This window comes from Carcharhinus amblyrhynchos, chromosome 3 (genome assembly GCF_965287045.1).
Source record: "Carcharhinus amblyrhynchos chromosome 3, sCarAmb.v2.hapA, whole genome shotgun sequence".
Classification (NCBI taxonomy): Eukaryota; Metazoa; Chordata; class Chondrichthyes; order Carcharhiniformes; family Carcharhinidae; genus Carcharhinus; species Carcharhinus amblyrhynchos.
This window is the reverse complement of record NC_137326.1, coordinates 117,860,906-117,877,759: the sequence shown is the minus strand read 5'-3', so window position 1 is coordinate 117,877,759 and position 16,854 is coordinate 117,860,906. Positions and strand designations below refer to the sequence as shown.

Sequence of the window (16,854 nt, the reverse complement as noted above, 5' to 3'; positions counted from 1 at the left end):
GTAGTTGATTAGGGAGAGAGAGAGATAGACGCAGCAAAAAAGACAGAAACAGACAGAAAATACAATCCGCAGACATGGCTGTTAAGAATCAATTACTTCAACTCTACCTTGTGGAATGTTACAACCCATTACGGGCATCTTCCCTGTGTTAATCAGATAGCCAATAGGCGCACTCCATCCTGCTGCCTCCTCATATCCAGTGTGGCAGGATTTTAATGCTTTCAGATTGTTGATAGTGATTGAAGAGTTTGATTTTTTGACAACAGCCACTGCATAATAAAGGGTTCCAGCTTCTAAAGAAGCAAGAAAGAAACAGAAATTGTAATAGCGCCAAAATTAGTCAAAATAAATCAAACAGACCAGTTGAATGTGTCAGAATTTCAACAGTACCACTCAATGCCACACCAAACATTGTTTCTACCCATAGAACTGTTAGGAGATCGCAAACATACTTTAAAAAAATTGCTTCTCAGCCTTTTGGCTAAGGGCAAGTGTAGTATCGACATGCTGTGCTTGGTTGAAGTTATACTGGTTACATTTTAGCTTCATTTGAAGCAATTTTTAAAAGTGGCATCTTGGCCTTTTGGCTAAGATGCAAATGAGATGAAGCCTTGGAGGAGGAGCTATACCTACTCCAATCAGCTTGGATCATGTAGATCAAGCCCAAGACAGGAGGTGAGAGCCCTGTTTTGTCAGCTTGGATCGGGAACGTCCCAACTTGTTGAGACTCTGAATTGGACTTGATTTGATTGAATTGGAATAAAAACAAGAAAAAAAACCTTCAGTCTCCATCCCTCTTCCACCCAATATATAAACGACTTATAAACTAACGCAATTCCCTTTGCAGATTCTCCTACAGCTCTCAAGACTTTTTTTGCACAAAAGGAGAAAAAGATGGAGGAGCGTTTTTGCTTCTGATCTTTAAGTTATTCCAAATAGTCAGCTGGCCACTTCAAGTTTTAAAACAGGAGGGTGGGGACAGGCAACCAAACCATCACAGGGAGGCAGGTTGCCCATTCAAGTATTTGAATTAATCCCAGACATCAAGAAACCCATCAGCTAAAGGGAGGTGAAGACTGCTTGTGGGCCAGCAGGGATTGACGTACCTGTTAGACCACTTGAGAGGGAAAATGGGAATCAACTTTGTTGGTATGGGGTTGAGTCACGGTTGGAGCAGAGTTAAAGCCAGCAAGGTTCCTTACGTGAAGGACATTAGGGAACCAGCCGTAATATTTATGGTGACCTACAGATTCACAATCACTGTTACTGATTTCCAGATTTACTGCCATGGTGGGGTTTGAACTCAGGTTTGCTGGATTATAAACCCACACTGCCAGACTGTTAATCCTATAACATGGCCCTGGGTGGCCAGCACATTTCATTACAGCCTTACTCCAAATATAGACAGAAGTGCTGAACTCAAGAGGCGAGGTGAAAGTCGCAACTCTTGACATCAAGGTAGCATTTAACTGGGTGTGGTATCAAGGAGTCCCAGCAAAACAGGAGTCAATAGGAATTATTGGAGTCATAATAGCCATTATTAATGGTAATAATCGCTGGGTCTCTATGTGCTGTACCTTGCTCAGAAGTCTCACCAACGACAGGCTTTAGCTTATGCTCCTTTGCCGCCTGATAGAGAGCCCCAGCATCCAATGACACTGCATCTGCTTCTTTGTTCTGATAAATGAAAGTGACTAGTTAATTAATTCATTTTGAAGACACAGTTTTAATATTTTCAACAGCAACACTGTGTAATAAAAGAAGAGTTAGTATTCATAAAGCACTTTTCAGAACATCCCAAAGCACTTTTAAGTGTATTCACTATTGTAATATAGAATGCACATCAGCCAAACTGCCCACAGCAAGGTCGCACAGTGATATGTGATTTCAGACAATAGTTGAGAGATATACATTGGCTAGGATCTTCTTCAGAATAGTGCTGTGAAATATACACCCATTCTAAAAGACGGGCCTCATTCTAACATTTAATTGTGCATCACAATCACCTGGCCTGAACTCAGTGGCCAATCAATTTAGCTCCTAATAATTCTAGCAAGCAAGAAGATAAAGTCCTTCAATTTTTAGTGATCTGGTCTCAAATCCACCCCAGATTCATGAAAATAAAAGTATTTTTTGGTTAGCTGTGGGGCTGCTGTGTGAAAAGCATGTAGCCAATTTTGACGTAATCCCTTAAAGTTACAAAACTGAATATAATTTTGTAATGACTGGCACTAAACCAGCAATCTTATTCAGAGTGCCCAAAAAATAGCAAGCGTAAGAAATTGAAACAAATATCATATTGCAGTACAGCTTATTTGAGAGTGCAGTCAAGGGACATTGTTAGGGCAGCAAATTATCTTTAGGAAAGATGGTGTCATAATGGTAATGTCACTGGGCTAGTAATCTGGAAGACCAGGCTAGTGTCTGGGGGATAAAAACAAATTACTGCAGATGCTGGAATCTGGAACAAAAACAGAAAATGCTGGAAAACCTCGGCAGGTCTGACAGCATCTGTGGAGAGAGGACAGAGCTTCAGAATCGTCCAGGCTTGAAACATTGTGTAATATTCTGGGGATAGCAGCTATTAGAATTTAAATTCAATTAAAATTCTGGAATTGAAAGCTAGTCTCAGTAATAGTGGCCATGAGACTATCAAATTTTGTAAAAACCCATCTGGTTCACTGATGTTCTTTAGGGAGGGAAACCTGCCATCCTTACGCGGTCTGGCCTACACGTGACTCCAGATCCACAGCAACATGGTTGATTCTTAACTGCCCTAAGAAATGGCTTAGCAAGCTTCTCTATTCACAGGCAATTATGGATAGGTAACAATGCAGGCCTTGCCAGCGATGCCCACATCCCATGAAAGAATTAATTTTAAAAATAGTAGAAGAAGCTTTGATCTGTATCTTGCCATATGTTTTGTGATCGGACTATGATACTGATGGACAAAAGAAATGTTTCAATCAAATTAATGTTCCTTATTTAAATAAGCATTTTTTTTAAAAACATCGCATTCATGGCCCCAATGACTAGTTGCTCATTTGCCCCATCATGTCCGTCCTATCTCTCTGCGAGAGCAATTGATAGTCCCACTCCCACATCCTTTCATTGTAACCCTTCAATGTTTTATCTTCAGGTGCTTACCGAATTCTCTTTCAAAAGCTGCAACTGAATCTGCCACTACCTCTGTCCCAAACAGTGCATTCTAGATTCCAACCACTCACTGCTTAAAAAGTTATATGGCATGTTTCCTTTGCTTCTTTTGCCAAATCACCTTAAATTTGTGTGCTTTGATTCTTAGCCCCTCTGCCAAAAGGAACAGTTTTCTCTCTATCTACTCTGTCTAGACCTCTCATGATTTTGAATGCTCTTATCAGATTTCTTCACAATCCTCTATTCTTTCAGGAAAACAGATCCATTTGGTCCAATTGTAACTTAAGTCACTCATCCCTGTAAACCTGTCTGCACCCTCTGCAAAGTCTTCATATCTTTCTTAAAGTGCAGTGCCCAGAATCGGACACAATATTCCAACTAATGCCAAAATAGGGTTTTATAAAAATTCAGTACAATTGTCCTGCTCTTGTACTTTAAGCACCTATTTATTAAGCTCAGAATTCCACATCAATTTAACTACTCTCTCAACTTGCCTGCTATTTTCAATGATTTATGCACATATTTATAGCCCCCAGGTTTCTGTGTTCCTGCAGCCCCTTTAGAAATGAACCTTCATCTTCCTACCAAAACGTATCACTTCACACTTACCTACATTAAGTTCAATCAGCCACATGTTCACCCATTCCACCAGCCTATCTATATCCTCTTGAGGTCAATCCCGATCCTATTCAGTTCAAAACACATTCAAGTTTTGTGTGATCTGCAAACATAAATTGTGCCCTAAACACCCAAGAATGCATCATTGATAAAAATCAAGAAAAGCATTGGTTCTCATACTGACTTCTGGAAACCTCACAGTATACCTACCTCCAGTCCAAGAAACAACAATTCACCATTCTCTGTTCCCTATCACTCAGCCAACTTCATTTTCATATTATCACTATCCCTTTTTATTCTCTGGATTTCAACATTGCTGACAAGCCCATTGTGTGCCACTTTATCAAACACCATTTCCACCTCCGCACTACATTACCCTTCTCAACCCTCTCTGTGATCTCATCAAAAAAGCTCGAACAAGTTAGTTAATCACAAATTTTCCTCTTCCATGCTGGCTCTCCCTAATTAATTCACATTTTAAATTAAGTCAACTGATTACAATTACACAATTAACTGATTTTAGACTACCAGACTAAAGCAGTCAGTTTTGTAAGGAGGAGGACCTCCTCGTGAACCTGCTCCTGGGCCTGGCAAAGCTTGCCATCTACAGAGCAAGGCAGCAGCGACTGAGAATGTCATTTGACCCAACTGTCTGCCCCTCTACCGTGGCTATATTCATGGCCAGGTATCCCTGGAGAGGGAGCATGTGATGACCGAGGGTACAGTTAAAACCTTCCGTGCCCGCTGGGCACCACAGGGACTGGGGTGCACTACTGACCCCTTTAATCACATTTTGATTTGATGTTTTAAACTTTCTTTCCACTTTGTCTTTTGTTCCCTTCCTTTTTGGGAGCTGCCCCTTTTAATTTGCCCCTGAGTTAATTTGAGTTGGTTTACTTGGTTAGCCAAAAAGATTAGCAGAGAGTTTTGTGTGTAGTGCTGATGAATTAAACAGTTGGACCAAAAATGGTCCCTTCCTGTGCATGTGTGTGTATGTGTGTGTGTGGTGTGTGTCTGTGTGTGACTCAAGTGACCACTGTTTAGTTGGGTTGAGGGTTGTCTGACTAACATAGAAATTATGAGCTGTAGGGCAAGCTGTTTATTACAGCAAGCAACCTTTTCATGTTTTTTCTCTGGTTCATGGCTTCTGCTGACTTGTCTGTTGTATTGCGAAAGTCTTTGTGGTTAGCTATTTGAATAATGTGGTTAGCTGGAGAATCCGTGTCATCCTGTTTTTTTTCCCCACCAGGTGCCTGCGAAAGGAATGATCAGTAAGCTGTATTTCTTTGACGCAGATTTTGCAACAACAAAGAGGCTTCAACTCTGGTTTTTTTTTGTTTCTTTCCTGTTGGAGATAGCTGGGGGACATCTATAGTGGAAAATAAATAACTATGCTCAGTCGTACAAACATCTAGAGAGAACTTGAAATCCCCCAGTACTGGGTGAGGTGGGATGTAAAACAAAATCAATCAGCTCACGTCCAGTTTGTTTTTAATAGAGCTGGGTTGGGAGGAGGGGGTGGAGCAAGCAATGAATGTGCTCTGAGGAGGTGGGTAGCTCATTTAAATGTTTCACCAAGGCTGAATTGCCTCAGGTTTTATTTTTAACCAAATTGGCTGGGTTTTCTAAGTCTCACCAATCCTGGCAACCAAAGAGAGGCGACTGCTCTCTGGAAGAGATGAGTGTCCTTCAAGCCCTGTATGTGAGCCAGGAGCAGAAGACCTAGCTCCCCGAGCTACCCTGCTTCCCTTCCCACAATCATAACATCCCATCGTGTGACTGACTCCCTGGAAATTGGAGGGCCCCCCCACCACACCCCCAAACCCCCTTTCTCCTCCCCCACCCCCCCTCTCCTCCCACCAGCCCCTCCCCCCTACCACTCCCCTTCCTCCCCTCCACTCCCCCTCCCCCCCCCCATCTATGTCCTATCCACTTCCCAGGATCAGCAATTACCCCAAACCTACAGGCTATACTGTATCTACATTGTAGGTTATTTAGTCTCTTGCGTCTGTTCTGCCATTCAATTGAATCATGCCGATCTTCAATCTAAATGTATCTACATACATTTGGCCCACATTCCTTAGTTCTTTGGTTAACCTGCATGTTTCAATCTCTAGTTTGTAACTGATCGTGCATCAATTTCCGTTTGCAAAATCAATTCCAAATTCCTATCACAATGTGGCTCCTAACTGCACTCCTGCATGGTCAGTTCGAACGTTTAGACCATGCCTTCCCAGTACCAGATTCCTCAACCAGATAAAATAGTTTCTCAAAATGATCTGTTCCTCTTAATTCCTAGAGAGCTACCGTTTCAAAATTGGCCTCAGGCTTTACTGTCCTCTATTCTTCTGAATAGGTTCCTTCTATGGTTTTAATGTTCCGAATTGTAGAGCTGAACTTTCTAAACCTCCTGAAGACAGGATTGGAGGCAAGAAAATAAGGACAAGCCATATGTTGGGTTGGTTGCTGCCATGGGACAGGCATATCATCTGTTCTTGGGTGGGGGTTGGGGGGAGGCGGGGGTCAGCTGAGTGTATTTGTTGAGGTTCCAAATTTGGAGGGCTTTGTGGCCAGCAGAGCAGGCCGTGTTATGTGAGGAGACTTTAAGCACAGCAGGCCTCCATGTAGCAGATCATCAGACCCGGAGATTCCATGTCACACCTGCAGACGGCGAGCATGAAAAGTCACAAGTCTGGCTGCGCCGATGTGGGGATTTCCTCTCCACTGCTAGTCTCGGTTTTGTTTATTCATTTATTGCCGTTCAGCCCCGCCTCCATGTTGAAGCACTTTCATGGTCTACAAACTGCCTCAGCTCTGCTCAACTTTCCATGGTGCTGCCAAGGCTCCAGAGCTGCCAACTCTCTGACTGGGCCTGCAGCACAGACAGTCCGGCTGCCGTCCATAACAGGGTGGCAAACTCAGTAGTAACTTATTAGGAGAACACCTTTTGGAAAATACTGAGCCAGTCTCACTACAGGCAAACGGAAGTTTGGGAGTCCCATGTGATCTCAATGTCAGAGTCTGGAAACCGTCAGCAAATCCTACCCAGAGATTCTAGGGATCCAGAGACACCTTTAATCAGGATGTAGAGATGCCAGCATTGGACTGGAATAAGCACAGTGAGAAATCTCACAACACCAGATTAAAGTTCAATAGGTTTATTTGGAATCATGAGCTTTTATAGTGCTGCTCCTTCATCACTCATCTGAAACTTCTTACTATCTTTAATCAGAGCACTCGCTATTTTAGATATAAATATTGAAATGCCTTGTTACCTTTTGAACTAAAAGTGTGCACATTTTGAGTTTTGGGTGACCAATCAATAACCCAGGGCTTTCCAAAATGTGGGTCATGACAGCCAGTGTTGGGAAACAAGATTTTGGAGTTGTGTGCCCCAAGGTGGGAGTGGCCTATTGACAGTTCTCTGAAGTTCAATTGCTGCTACATAAAAATCGGTGAAAAAATAGGTGTTTGTTTTTATTGACACCCTGACTTTTCAATGCCAAACCAAAACAAACCCATATTTTGGGTATTATGTTAAATGCAGAAGCTCACTATCTCATTTGCCATTGCAATAGCCAAAGCTTGTGCAAATCAATTAACATTTGGGAAGTATATGAACAGTTTTAAAAAGTATATATGTTTACACATTATAAGTTTTATAAGCCATAATACACTTGTAGGGAAGGAAAATATTTTATGACTGTATATCACACCGATAATTTCTTATGTATAACTAAAAACCTATTGCAGTGACGATCATAAAATTTGTGTGTAATTTGCAGTCACGTATATAAAATGTCCTGTATGTGCAAGATTTTCAGCACGTAAGAATTATAGAGAGTCAAAAGGAGGATTATAAAGAGTTAATTATGCACAAGTCCAATTTACAACATAGATTTATACTTAGCTTCTTCGAATGCTCTGCGCAATAATAATAGCACAAGGTGCCTGTCTGAAGCCTCCCCAACTCCCCGCCAATGGACCATGAAGAGTGGACAACAAGATGCATGGCATCAAATGAGTATCTCTGTGCATCTCGTCAAATCGATGCCTGCTCCAGCCCACAGTATGCGGTTGGATCTCAGGCGACAGAAGGAGACAAGGGCACCAGTGATCCAGATTATTTCAACAGAGGTTGGAACAGCACACCGCAACTGCTTGCCCCAGAAAAATAATACATAAATTACCTTTATTGCCCATGGAAATCAGAGAATTCTGGCCACTTCCAACTGATGATGGTCCTAAAACCTGAATTTTCATATTGAATGGCATCTACTCCCATAAGCAGACAAGTTCTTTAAATGCCCAGTGGTATGCCTTTTCAAAGTGTGGTGCTGGTCGCATCTCAGAATTAGGAAGACTGTAAAGCTACTGATCAAATTTTGAGGTCCTTAATACCAGGCCATACAGACTAAAATCAACCCTGCCACATGCGTTGTTACTTGGCAAAAGTCTCTGCCAGGTAGTGCAATTTAATCAATTTCTAGAACTTGTATTTCAACAAAGGAAAATAATGAGAAAGTCATGGAAAATCAGCAAGGCCAAATTATTACTTTAGTAAAACATAGCTGTATAGACAAAGCGGTAAAAACCTAACAAATATTACAGAGATTCAATATGCCTCAAAAAAACAAACGAGGTAGATCCATTATTTTGGCAAAAGGAGGAATGAGGAAAATAACCAAAACATACCGCTATCTTTTTTGCACAGTCCAATGCTGAGGTTGCTGTAACACAGGATATTGAAGGATGTATTTTAGCAGATTCAAAAGTTTCCTTCATTTGGCTGCACTTGTTCAACTCAAGATTGGAAATAACGCACCATCGAATCTCCTTTAACCCACATGCTGCAAGCAAGAAATGACAACTGATCAACTCATATGAGTTTCAGGCTGTTCTTTACTATGTATGTTTCACTGCTGGTGAAAAGCCATTCTTGCACTGATAATGTGTAACTGCAAGTTCTGGTTTACAGAGTGAACCACCATTTATTAGAAGACAATTAAAATACTTTGTTTTTTTTAATGCATAGTCTTTTGGTTGTGAATATGCTACTACAGTAAAAGCAGCCTGAATCAGCCATTAGAAGTCAATTTACCTTCTACTCTTTCCTTTGTCTCCTTACCCATAATGTGGCAACCCAATTGACAGGTAAGTGAATTATTTTTTTTTATTCACATTTCACAAGTAAATCCAGCAACTACCTGCTTACAGGACAAAATTTTCATCAAAAGGCATGTGGGAGTGAGCAAGGGCTCAAATATCAAACTTGGGTCACACCCAAATTCAGACGGAATGAGGGCACAGATTAGATGAATGGTGCAACTGATGCTTTCCGTTGTAGTGCTTCCATTCTTTTCCAAAGAGGTTAACCTTACATAGTATTAATATTAGCCACTGTTTCTTCCATCATATGTTTCCCCCATAAAGTTAAGTCTTCAACAGATCCTGTTCACAGGAATAAATGAATGTCACTAAGCTAGGAATGTTGATGATTGTTGGTTGTTTTTAACAAATCTACTTTGGTGATATAGCTAACTTTGCATTTACTCCCATAACAACAAATGCCTTTCCTGATAAACTATTGACCAATTTTGGAATGTGTAAATGACAAAGTTACTTCAACTCCCAAACCAGATAGCAATGTAGCAGTGGCCCTGGAGGCTGTAAGTTACGCTATCAAATAATTCAAAGTTCAAGGCTCCAGCAACTTAGCGCTGCTCAGGGATTTCAAAACTTGAGAAAGTTTAACAATGAGTCTGGCCTGCATCTATTTTTATTCATTCACAGGATGAGGTGCCACTGGCAAGACGACATTTATCACTCATCCAGATTGTTCTTGAGAAGATGGTGGTTACAACTGAGTGGATCACCAGGCCAGTTCAGAGGGCACTTGGGAGTAAGTCACATTGCTGTAGGGCTGGAATCACATGGAGGCCAGACTGAGCAAAAACTTCCTTCTGTAAAGGACACAAGTGAACAAAATGAAGCTTTATAACATTTAAGTTGTATCACTATCACTAATGCTATCTTTTTCTTTATCATTGAAATAAATTCACAAAGTCTGTTGGGAGTTAAACACATCTCGGTTACTAGTGCAGTAGGATAACCACTTTCTACAAGCCTTGACAAAGAGCCTGAAAATATACAACTGGCAGCTAAATGATAAATAATGTTCTAAGTTTGTTGCATTCTAAATTCTTAGCAACCTTGCAGTGAATTGTGGGCACTAATTTCCATCAGCCTAATTGTAATGCTTTTAATTCTTTGACAGACTAATGCTGGCTATGAGACTGAATCCCTTACAGTAGTAGTTCTCAAATTTCTCCGGTCATGTACTCTTAACTCAGACTTATCAACTTTTTGTATATCCCTACAGACAGTTTCTGTTTGCTGCCATGTTGTATGATTATTGGGCGCAAACAATGCGATCTGCGTTCATTGTATTTTCCTTGGTACATTTGGAAATCATTGAAATACTCCAGCTATATTTTTAATATAGCTGGGGTAGCTGGGGTAAGTTTTTCACTCAGAGGGTGGTGAGTGAATGGAATTGGCTGCCGTCAGTGGTGGTGGAGGCGAACTCGCTGGGGTCTTTTAAAAGACTTCTGGATGAGTATATGGGGTTTAATGAGATTGAGGGTTATAGATAGGTCTGTAGGTTGGTGGGTGATGATGTGATCGGCGCAACTTGTGGGCCGAAGGGCCTGTTTGTGCTGTAGTGTTCTATGTTCTAATATATGTGAAGAAGCTAATTACAAAATGTTGAAAAAATATTTGCTAGCTTCTAGATAATAGAATAAACCACTCTCGCTCCTCAGAATCACTCACTCAGCAATGCTTCTTCCCAAACCCCCTCTCTCTCTCATTCAGCAACCCCCAACCCTCATTCACTCCTTTGTGAGAGAACTCCACCAGGGTGGTGATCTTGGCCAAGCAGGCCATGTTCACCTCACAGTCTGGGTCAAGCAGTCAACTCTCCCACTCAGACAGTGTTTCGGCAGCAATTCTAGCATCACCATCCAATAACAAAAAGGATATTATTAAACTAAAAAGAGTGCAGAAGAGATTTACTAGGATGCTACCAGGACTTGATGGTTTGAGTTATAAGGAGAGGCTGGATGGACTGGGGCTTTCTTCCCTGGAGCGTAGGAGACTTAGGGGGATCTTATAGAGGTCTACAAAATAATGAGGGGCCTAGATAAGGTAGAAAATCAACATATTTTCCCAAAGGTAGGGGAGTCTAAAATAAGAGGGCACAGGTTTATAGTAAGAGAGGAGAGATACAAAAGGGTCTAGAGGGACATTTTTTTCCCTCAGAGGGTAGTGAATGTCTGGAACAAGCTGCCAGAGGTAGTAGTAGAGGCAGATACAATTTTGTCTTTTAAAAAGTGCAGACAGTTACGTGGGTAAGATGGGTATAGAGGGATATGGGCCAACTGCAGGCAATTTTGATAAAACTGGGCGGCATGGACACCTATGTCAAACTCCTATTTACTGACTAACTCAGCCTTTAACACTATTATTCCCACAAAACTCATCTCCAAACTCCGTGGTCTCCCTCTGTGAGTGGATCCTGAACTTCCTAATTCAGACCATAATCAGTAAGGATAGGCACCTCCCCCACAATCATCCTCAACACCAGTGCCCCACAAGGCTGTGTTCTCAGCCCCCTATTATGACTCCTTATACACCAATGCATCTCGCAAACCAGCCTCCCACTCACTGACTCTGTCTATACTTCCAGCTGTCTTGGCAAAGCAGCCAGCATAATTAAGGATCCCATGCACCCTGGTTATTCTCTCTTCCACCTTTTTCTGTCAGGAAAAAGATACAAAAGTCTGAGGTGACGGACCAACCAATTCAAGAACAGCTTCTTCCCTGCTGCTGTCAGACTTTTGAATGGACCTACCTTGCGTTAAGTTGATCTTTCTCTACACCCTAGCTATGACTGTAAGATTACATTCTGCACTCTCTTGTTTCCTTCTCTATGAATGGTATGCTTTGTCTGCAAAGCACACAAGAAACAATACTTTTCACTGTATGTTAATACATGTTACAATAATAAATCAAATCAAGTTGGGCCACAGGGCCTGCTTCCATGCTGTAAACCTCTAACTCTGACCAGACTGTTGCTTAGGCTCAAGAACCACTTTCTCATTAGGATGCCTTTTGAAATGGAAAAGAAAGATTTGGAATTGAAGACGCAGCGAGCAGCAGAAGGTGAGTGACAGCAGAGGACCAGACACATTTTCACTTGGGAACTCCTGGACTACAAACAGGAGGAAGTCGAGGTTGGAAAAAAACGTTACCCCTGCCTCACAATACCAGGGACCTGGATTCAATTACGGCACTGGGTTGCTGTCTGTGTGGAGTTTGCACATTCTCCCTGTGTCTCCATGGGTTTCCTTCGGGTGCTCCAGTTTTTCTCCCACAGTCCAAAGATGTGCAGGTTAGCTGGATTGGTATTGGTAAATTGCCCCTTTGTGTCAGAGGATCAGCAGATTAAATATGTGGGGTTACAGGGCTGGGGCCTGGGTGGGATTGTTGTTGGTGCAGGCTCAATGGGCTGAATGACCTCCTCCTGCGCTGTCAGGATTCTATGATTCTATGAAAATCTGAAAATTGCAAAATTAAGAGAAAAGTACTACCTAGAAACATCTGATGTACCCTCAGGGGTATGCATACCCCACAAAGGTAACCACTGTCTTAGTATCAGCATGCCTTATTTTCAAGCAAAATACTGCTGGAGATTTAAAGCTTTAACAGCCTTGTTCTGTGTCAGATTCAACAAACTCAAACTTTACAATTATCTCATCCATCAACCATTCTTCAAAGAATTCTACCACAAGGATGAAGAATGAGCCAATTATTCACATGATGTTCTGCACTTAAAAATTACACAGAACAACGAGAACAGGAAAACTAGTCTAAAATCAAATATGTGACCACAATGTTCTGTTTGGGTGACTTAACTCTGGTTATACAGAAATAGCAATTTTCTGTTCATCAGTCCACCTTCCAATTCTGCGTGGAGCTATATTGAATTTTCATGTATGCATTATTTCTAAATGTAATAGCTTCCTTACGTAAATAAGGCCCACTAAACAATCCATTCAATATAAATGTCAAAGTAGTTAATTCAGGATGCATTTTCCTGGCAAATGTTCATGCTGATCTTTTAAAACTTAATCTAATTAAATTAAGTTGTGTGTGCAATTTCAGCACATGAGCAGTTAACACATCTGTGTGAAATTTATTTGTCCATTATTTTGGCAGAGGCATGAATTTGTTTATATTGAAGGTATCACACGAATAAATTTGTAGGAATGCGTTACATGTTCATATGCAAACGTCTCAACACACGATACAACTTGCAAAGATGTGAAATCCTATTCTGCCCCTGCCTGTCATGGCCTCATTGTATCTTGGCATTTTAGGCATATGTTTCCTTCACTGATTCTTCAGAAAGTAAACACTCGGACAGTCTTGCCGATCAGATGAAAGGTGCTTTCCCTAACGTCGTGTGTATGTGTGTGGGGTTGGGCAGGAATGAGGAGGAATGCTGAATTATTTAGTGCATTGATGTGAATCTTCCAACAACCAGCCAACAGAGACATGGACAGGATGCCTTTGAGCCAGCCTCTTATCATGTTGTCAAAAAACGTCTATGTTTCAACTTGCTGCCTGGTCATGAAACCGGCATTGTGGAACAATCGCCTGATTTTCATTTTCATTAGGGCAAGGCGTTGGTACAGTAGTTGGCACTGCTGCCTTACAGCACCAGGGATGTGGGTTCAATTCCTGGCTTGGGTCACTGTCTGTGCAGAGTCTGCATGTTCTCCCCGTGTCTGCATGGGTTTCCTCCAGTGCTCCAGTTTCCTCCCACAATCCAAAAGATGTTCAGGTGTGATGTTTTGGCCATGCTAAATTTTCTTTCAGTGTACCCGAGAGTGGAGACTTGGTTATTTTCACTTCATTGCAGTGTTAATGTAAGCCTACTTGCACTAATAAATACACTTAAACTTATAAATCTTCCTTGAAATCAATGTGGAAAGATTTCATCAACTGGATTTGGGTGTACATTGAATCAATCAGGAATTAACCAACAGAAAGCATCAATATGGAATCAGCAATATGGAATTCTGAAGGTTCACACCCAAAGTTGGTTTTTGAGAAGTTTTTTTGTGTCTGATTCATTAGTTTATATCTTCAAGTCTGGAGTACTGTAAAAGTTAATGGTTGGGAATTTAATGATGAATAGGGTTTTAATCTGTTTAGTGACAGTGATAGCTTGGATTCTAGATAGTCGCAAAATAGAATTTGGACTAACAACCTATCAGTTTACTAATGGCTATCTATCCAAGTTCCTCATCTGCTATAATGTGACTCCTACTAATTGTGTTGTGGTTACGTGTGGGACTCCTTGACAGTCTATACGAGTCAATGTCTGTCGATCTAATGGTAGGCATGAGCCTGTGTCACAGTCCCAGTCAATCTCATTGGGTGTCTCCCTATTGTACTGTATTATTTTTCTGCTTCTACTGCACATTCACAGACTTTGGATTTAGTACGCTGATTCCAAATCTGAATTTACTCCTGCACTGGTCTTGAATATTTGATTTGATTTATTATTGTCACATGTATTGGTATACAGTGAAAAGTATTGTTTCTTGCGTGCTATACAGACAAAGCATACCGTTCATGGAGAAGGAGAGGAGAGGATGCAGGGTGTTAGTGTTATAATCATAGCTGGGGTGTAAAGAAAGAATATGCGGTGCCCCCATGCGAAAGCAGTCTAAAAGTAAAGAGCCATGTAGTGCAAAGGACAGAAAGTTTAGCAATACATTTCTATTTTACAACAAATGATAGACATTGACTAATATTTCTACTTGTCGTTTGCAAAACATTTACACTAAAGGCAAGGCGCATTGACTATTTTAAAACTGCCCCCTTGAATTCGTCCCCACACACCTTCTCCAAACAGACTGAACATTATCCACTTTCCTTGCCTTTAGCCTCAGATTACATGCCTACAGTTTGCCTAGAAATGAAAGACTTTTTTGTACTTGCCCAAATTGAAAATGCCGACTAAAATGCACACAGCCCACAGAGCGGAACCCTGCTTGGTGCGTCCCATGGTAAAACCCATCGAAGACGTCCTCAACACCTTGATTCCTTCAGCTCCCTTTGTACCTTCCGGGGTTGTCCTAGTTCCTTTTGTCAAGTTAATGATTGTAAGAAGCAACCGCTGAGGTTAAGAATCGGACTTCACCCGAGTCATATTGCAAGTTGCAAGATGCCCTTCAGGGTTTTTTACTTATCGCTCCAAGAAAAATTGTGCAATTTTTCTCTGTCTCTCCGTGTTCCTTCCAACCCAAGGATACCGCCCAGAGCGTGATTTTTCAAACGGCTTAAAAAATAGGACGCCCAGCTAAGCATATCCATGTACCGTGATCATAGCGTGTCTTTCAGATTCTGATACACTGTGGACTTTGTGTTTCACAGATTTTTTTTAGAAGGGGTATGACCTAGTTCGTCGCAATTTTTACTGCGTGTATAATATCAAGAACAACTGTTTAGAAAAGAAATCCTGCTGGATAAACCAAAGTTGTAGTAGAAATAATTCATAATAGTTTAACAACATTGTAGAAAGAGGCATCATTTAATAAGGAGTATTTTCAAACTTTTACCTATCATGTGTTTGCTTTAGAAATGCCTCATAACACAAATATCATTACTTCATTTATTTATAAGCTTAACATACGGACCTAACTGTTTTTGTTTTCTGTTCTTCCCCAAACAATAAATGGTCTTTTTAGTACTTCTCTTTTTAGGGGGAGAGGGTGTAATTGGGAAATAGTCTTGCTGCAAATAACTTATACATCCTATGGGCAGCACAGTGGCACAATGGATAGCACTGCTGCCTCACAGCGCCATGGACCCCAGGTTCAATTCTCAGCTTGGGTCACTGTGTATGCAGAGTCTGCATGTTTTCCCTGTGTCTGCATGGGGTTCCTCTGGGTGCTCAGGTTTCCTCCCACAGTCCAAAAGACATGCTGGTTAGGTGTATTGGCCATGCTAAATTCTCCCTCAGTGTACCTGAACAGGCGCCAGAGTGTGGCAACTAGGGGGTTTTCACAATAACTTCATTGCAGTGTTAAAGTAAGCCAACATATGACACTAATAAATAAGTTTAAATTATGCACATATTTGTAAATATGATCCACTTACAGGGACCATCGGCAAATACACTCCCAGGATCCCTTGTACAACCTTCAGAAGTACAGTGCCAGTGTTCTAAAAGAAAAGAGAAATGCAACAAAAGTAATGCGTCAATAGACTCAGCAAATACAGAAAATTACAGAAATTTCTTAGCCTCACAGGTCACCTGACTTCCCTTCACCAGCACTTTGGGATTGACTAAGTTTGAGAACCTATGATAATGCCAATCCTCCCTCTAGTTAATGATAACATTCTATTTGCCAGGAAACCACTTCTTGTATGTGTTGTTGGTGTCAAGGAACATAGCAGCAGAAGTAAACTATTGACCCCTCAAGCCTACTCAGCCAGTCAAGTAGATCATGACAGTTAGGATTATATTCACTGGAGTTTAGAAGAGTGAGAGGGGATCTCATAGAAGCGTATAAACTTCTAACAGGGTTAGACAGGGTGGGTTCAGAAAGAATGTTTTCAATGGTGGGGGAATCCAGAACTGTTTGAGGATAATCACAGAATCCCTACTGTATAGAAGGAGACCACTTGACCCATTGAGTCTGTACAGACCACAATCCCACCCAGGACATATTCCCGTAACCCCAGGAATATTTATCTTGCTAATCCCCTTGACACTAGGGTCAACTTATCACGGCAAATCAACATAACCCACACATCTTTGGACTGTGGAAGGAAACCAGAGCACCTGGAGAAACATAAGAACATAAGAAATAGGAGCAGGAGTAGGCCATCTAGCCCCTCGAGCCTGCCCCGCCATTCAATAAGATCATGGCTGATCTGATAGTGATTCAGTTCCACTTACCCACCTGCTCCCCGGAACCCTTAATTCCCTTATTGGTC

General features: G+C 41.4%; 1 protein-coding gene across 2 annotated transcripts in view; it reads right to left on the bottom strand.

The window, feature by feature from the left end:
* meltf (melanotransferrin) overlaps positions 1-15,221 on the bottom strand; it is a 53,664-nt gene extending 38,443 nt beyond the window's left edge. The window contains exons 1-4 of one of the 2 annotated variants that reach the window (XM_080185839.1): positions 14,851-15,221; positions 8,470-8,624; positions 1,578-1,677; positions 108-293 (exon numbers count right to left, since the gene is read on the bottom strand). In XM_080185839.1, coding sequence (XP_080041965.1) covers positions 108-293; positions 1,578-1,677; positions 8,470-8,624; positions 14,851-14,929 — 520 coding nt within the window. In that variant the 5' untranslated portion in view covers positions 14,930-15,221. The remainder of the gene's footprint in view (positions 1-107; positions 294-1,577; positions 1,678-8,469; positions 8,625-14,850) is intronic. The other variant, XM_080185838.1, reaches the window with a different exon arrangement.
* Positions 15,222-16,854: the final 1,633 nt, after the last annotated feature.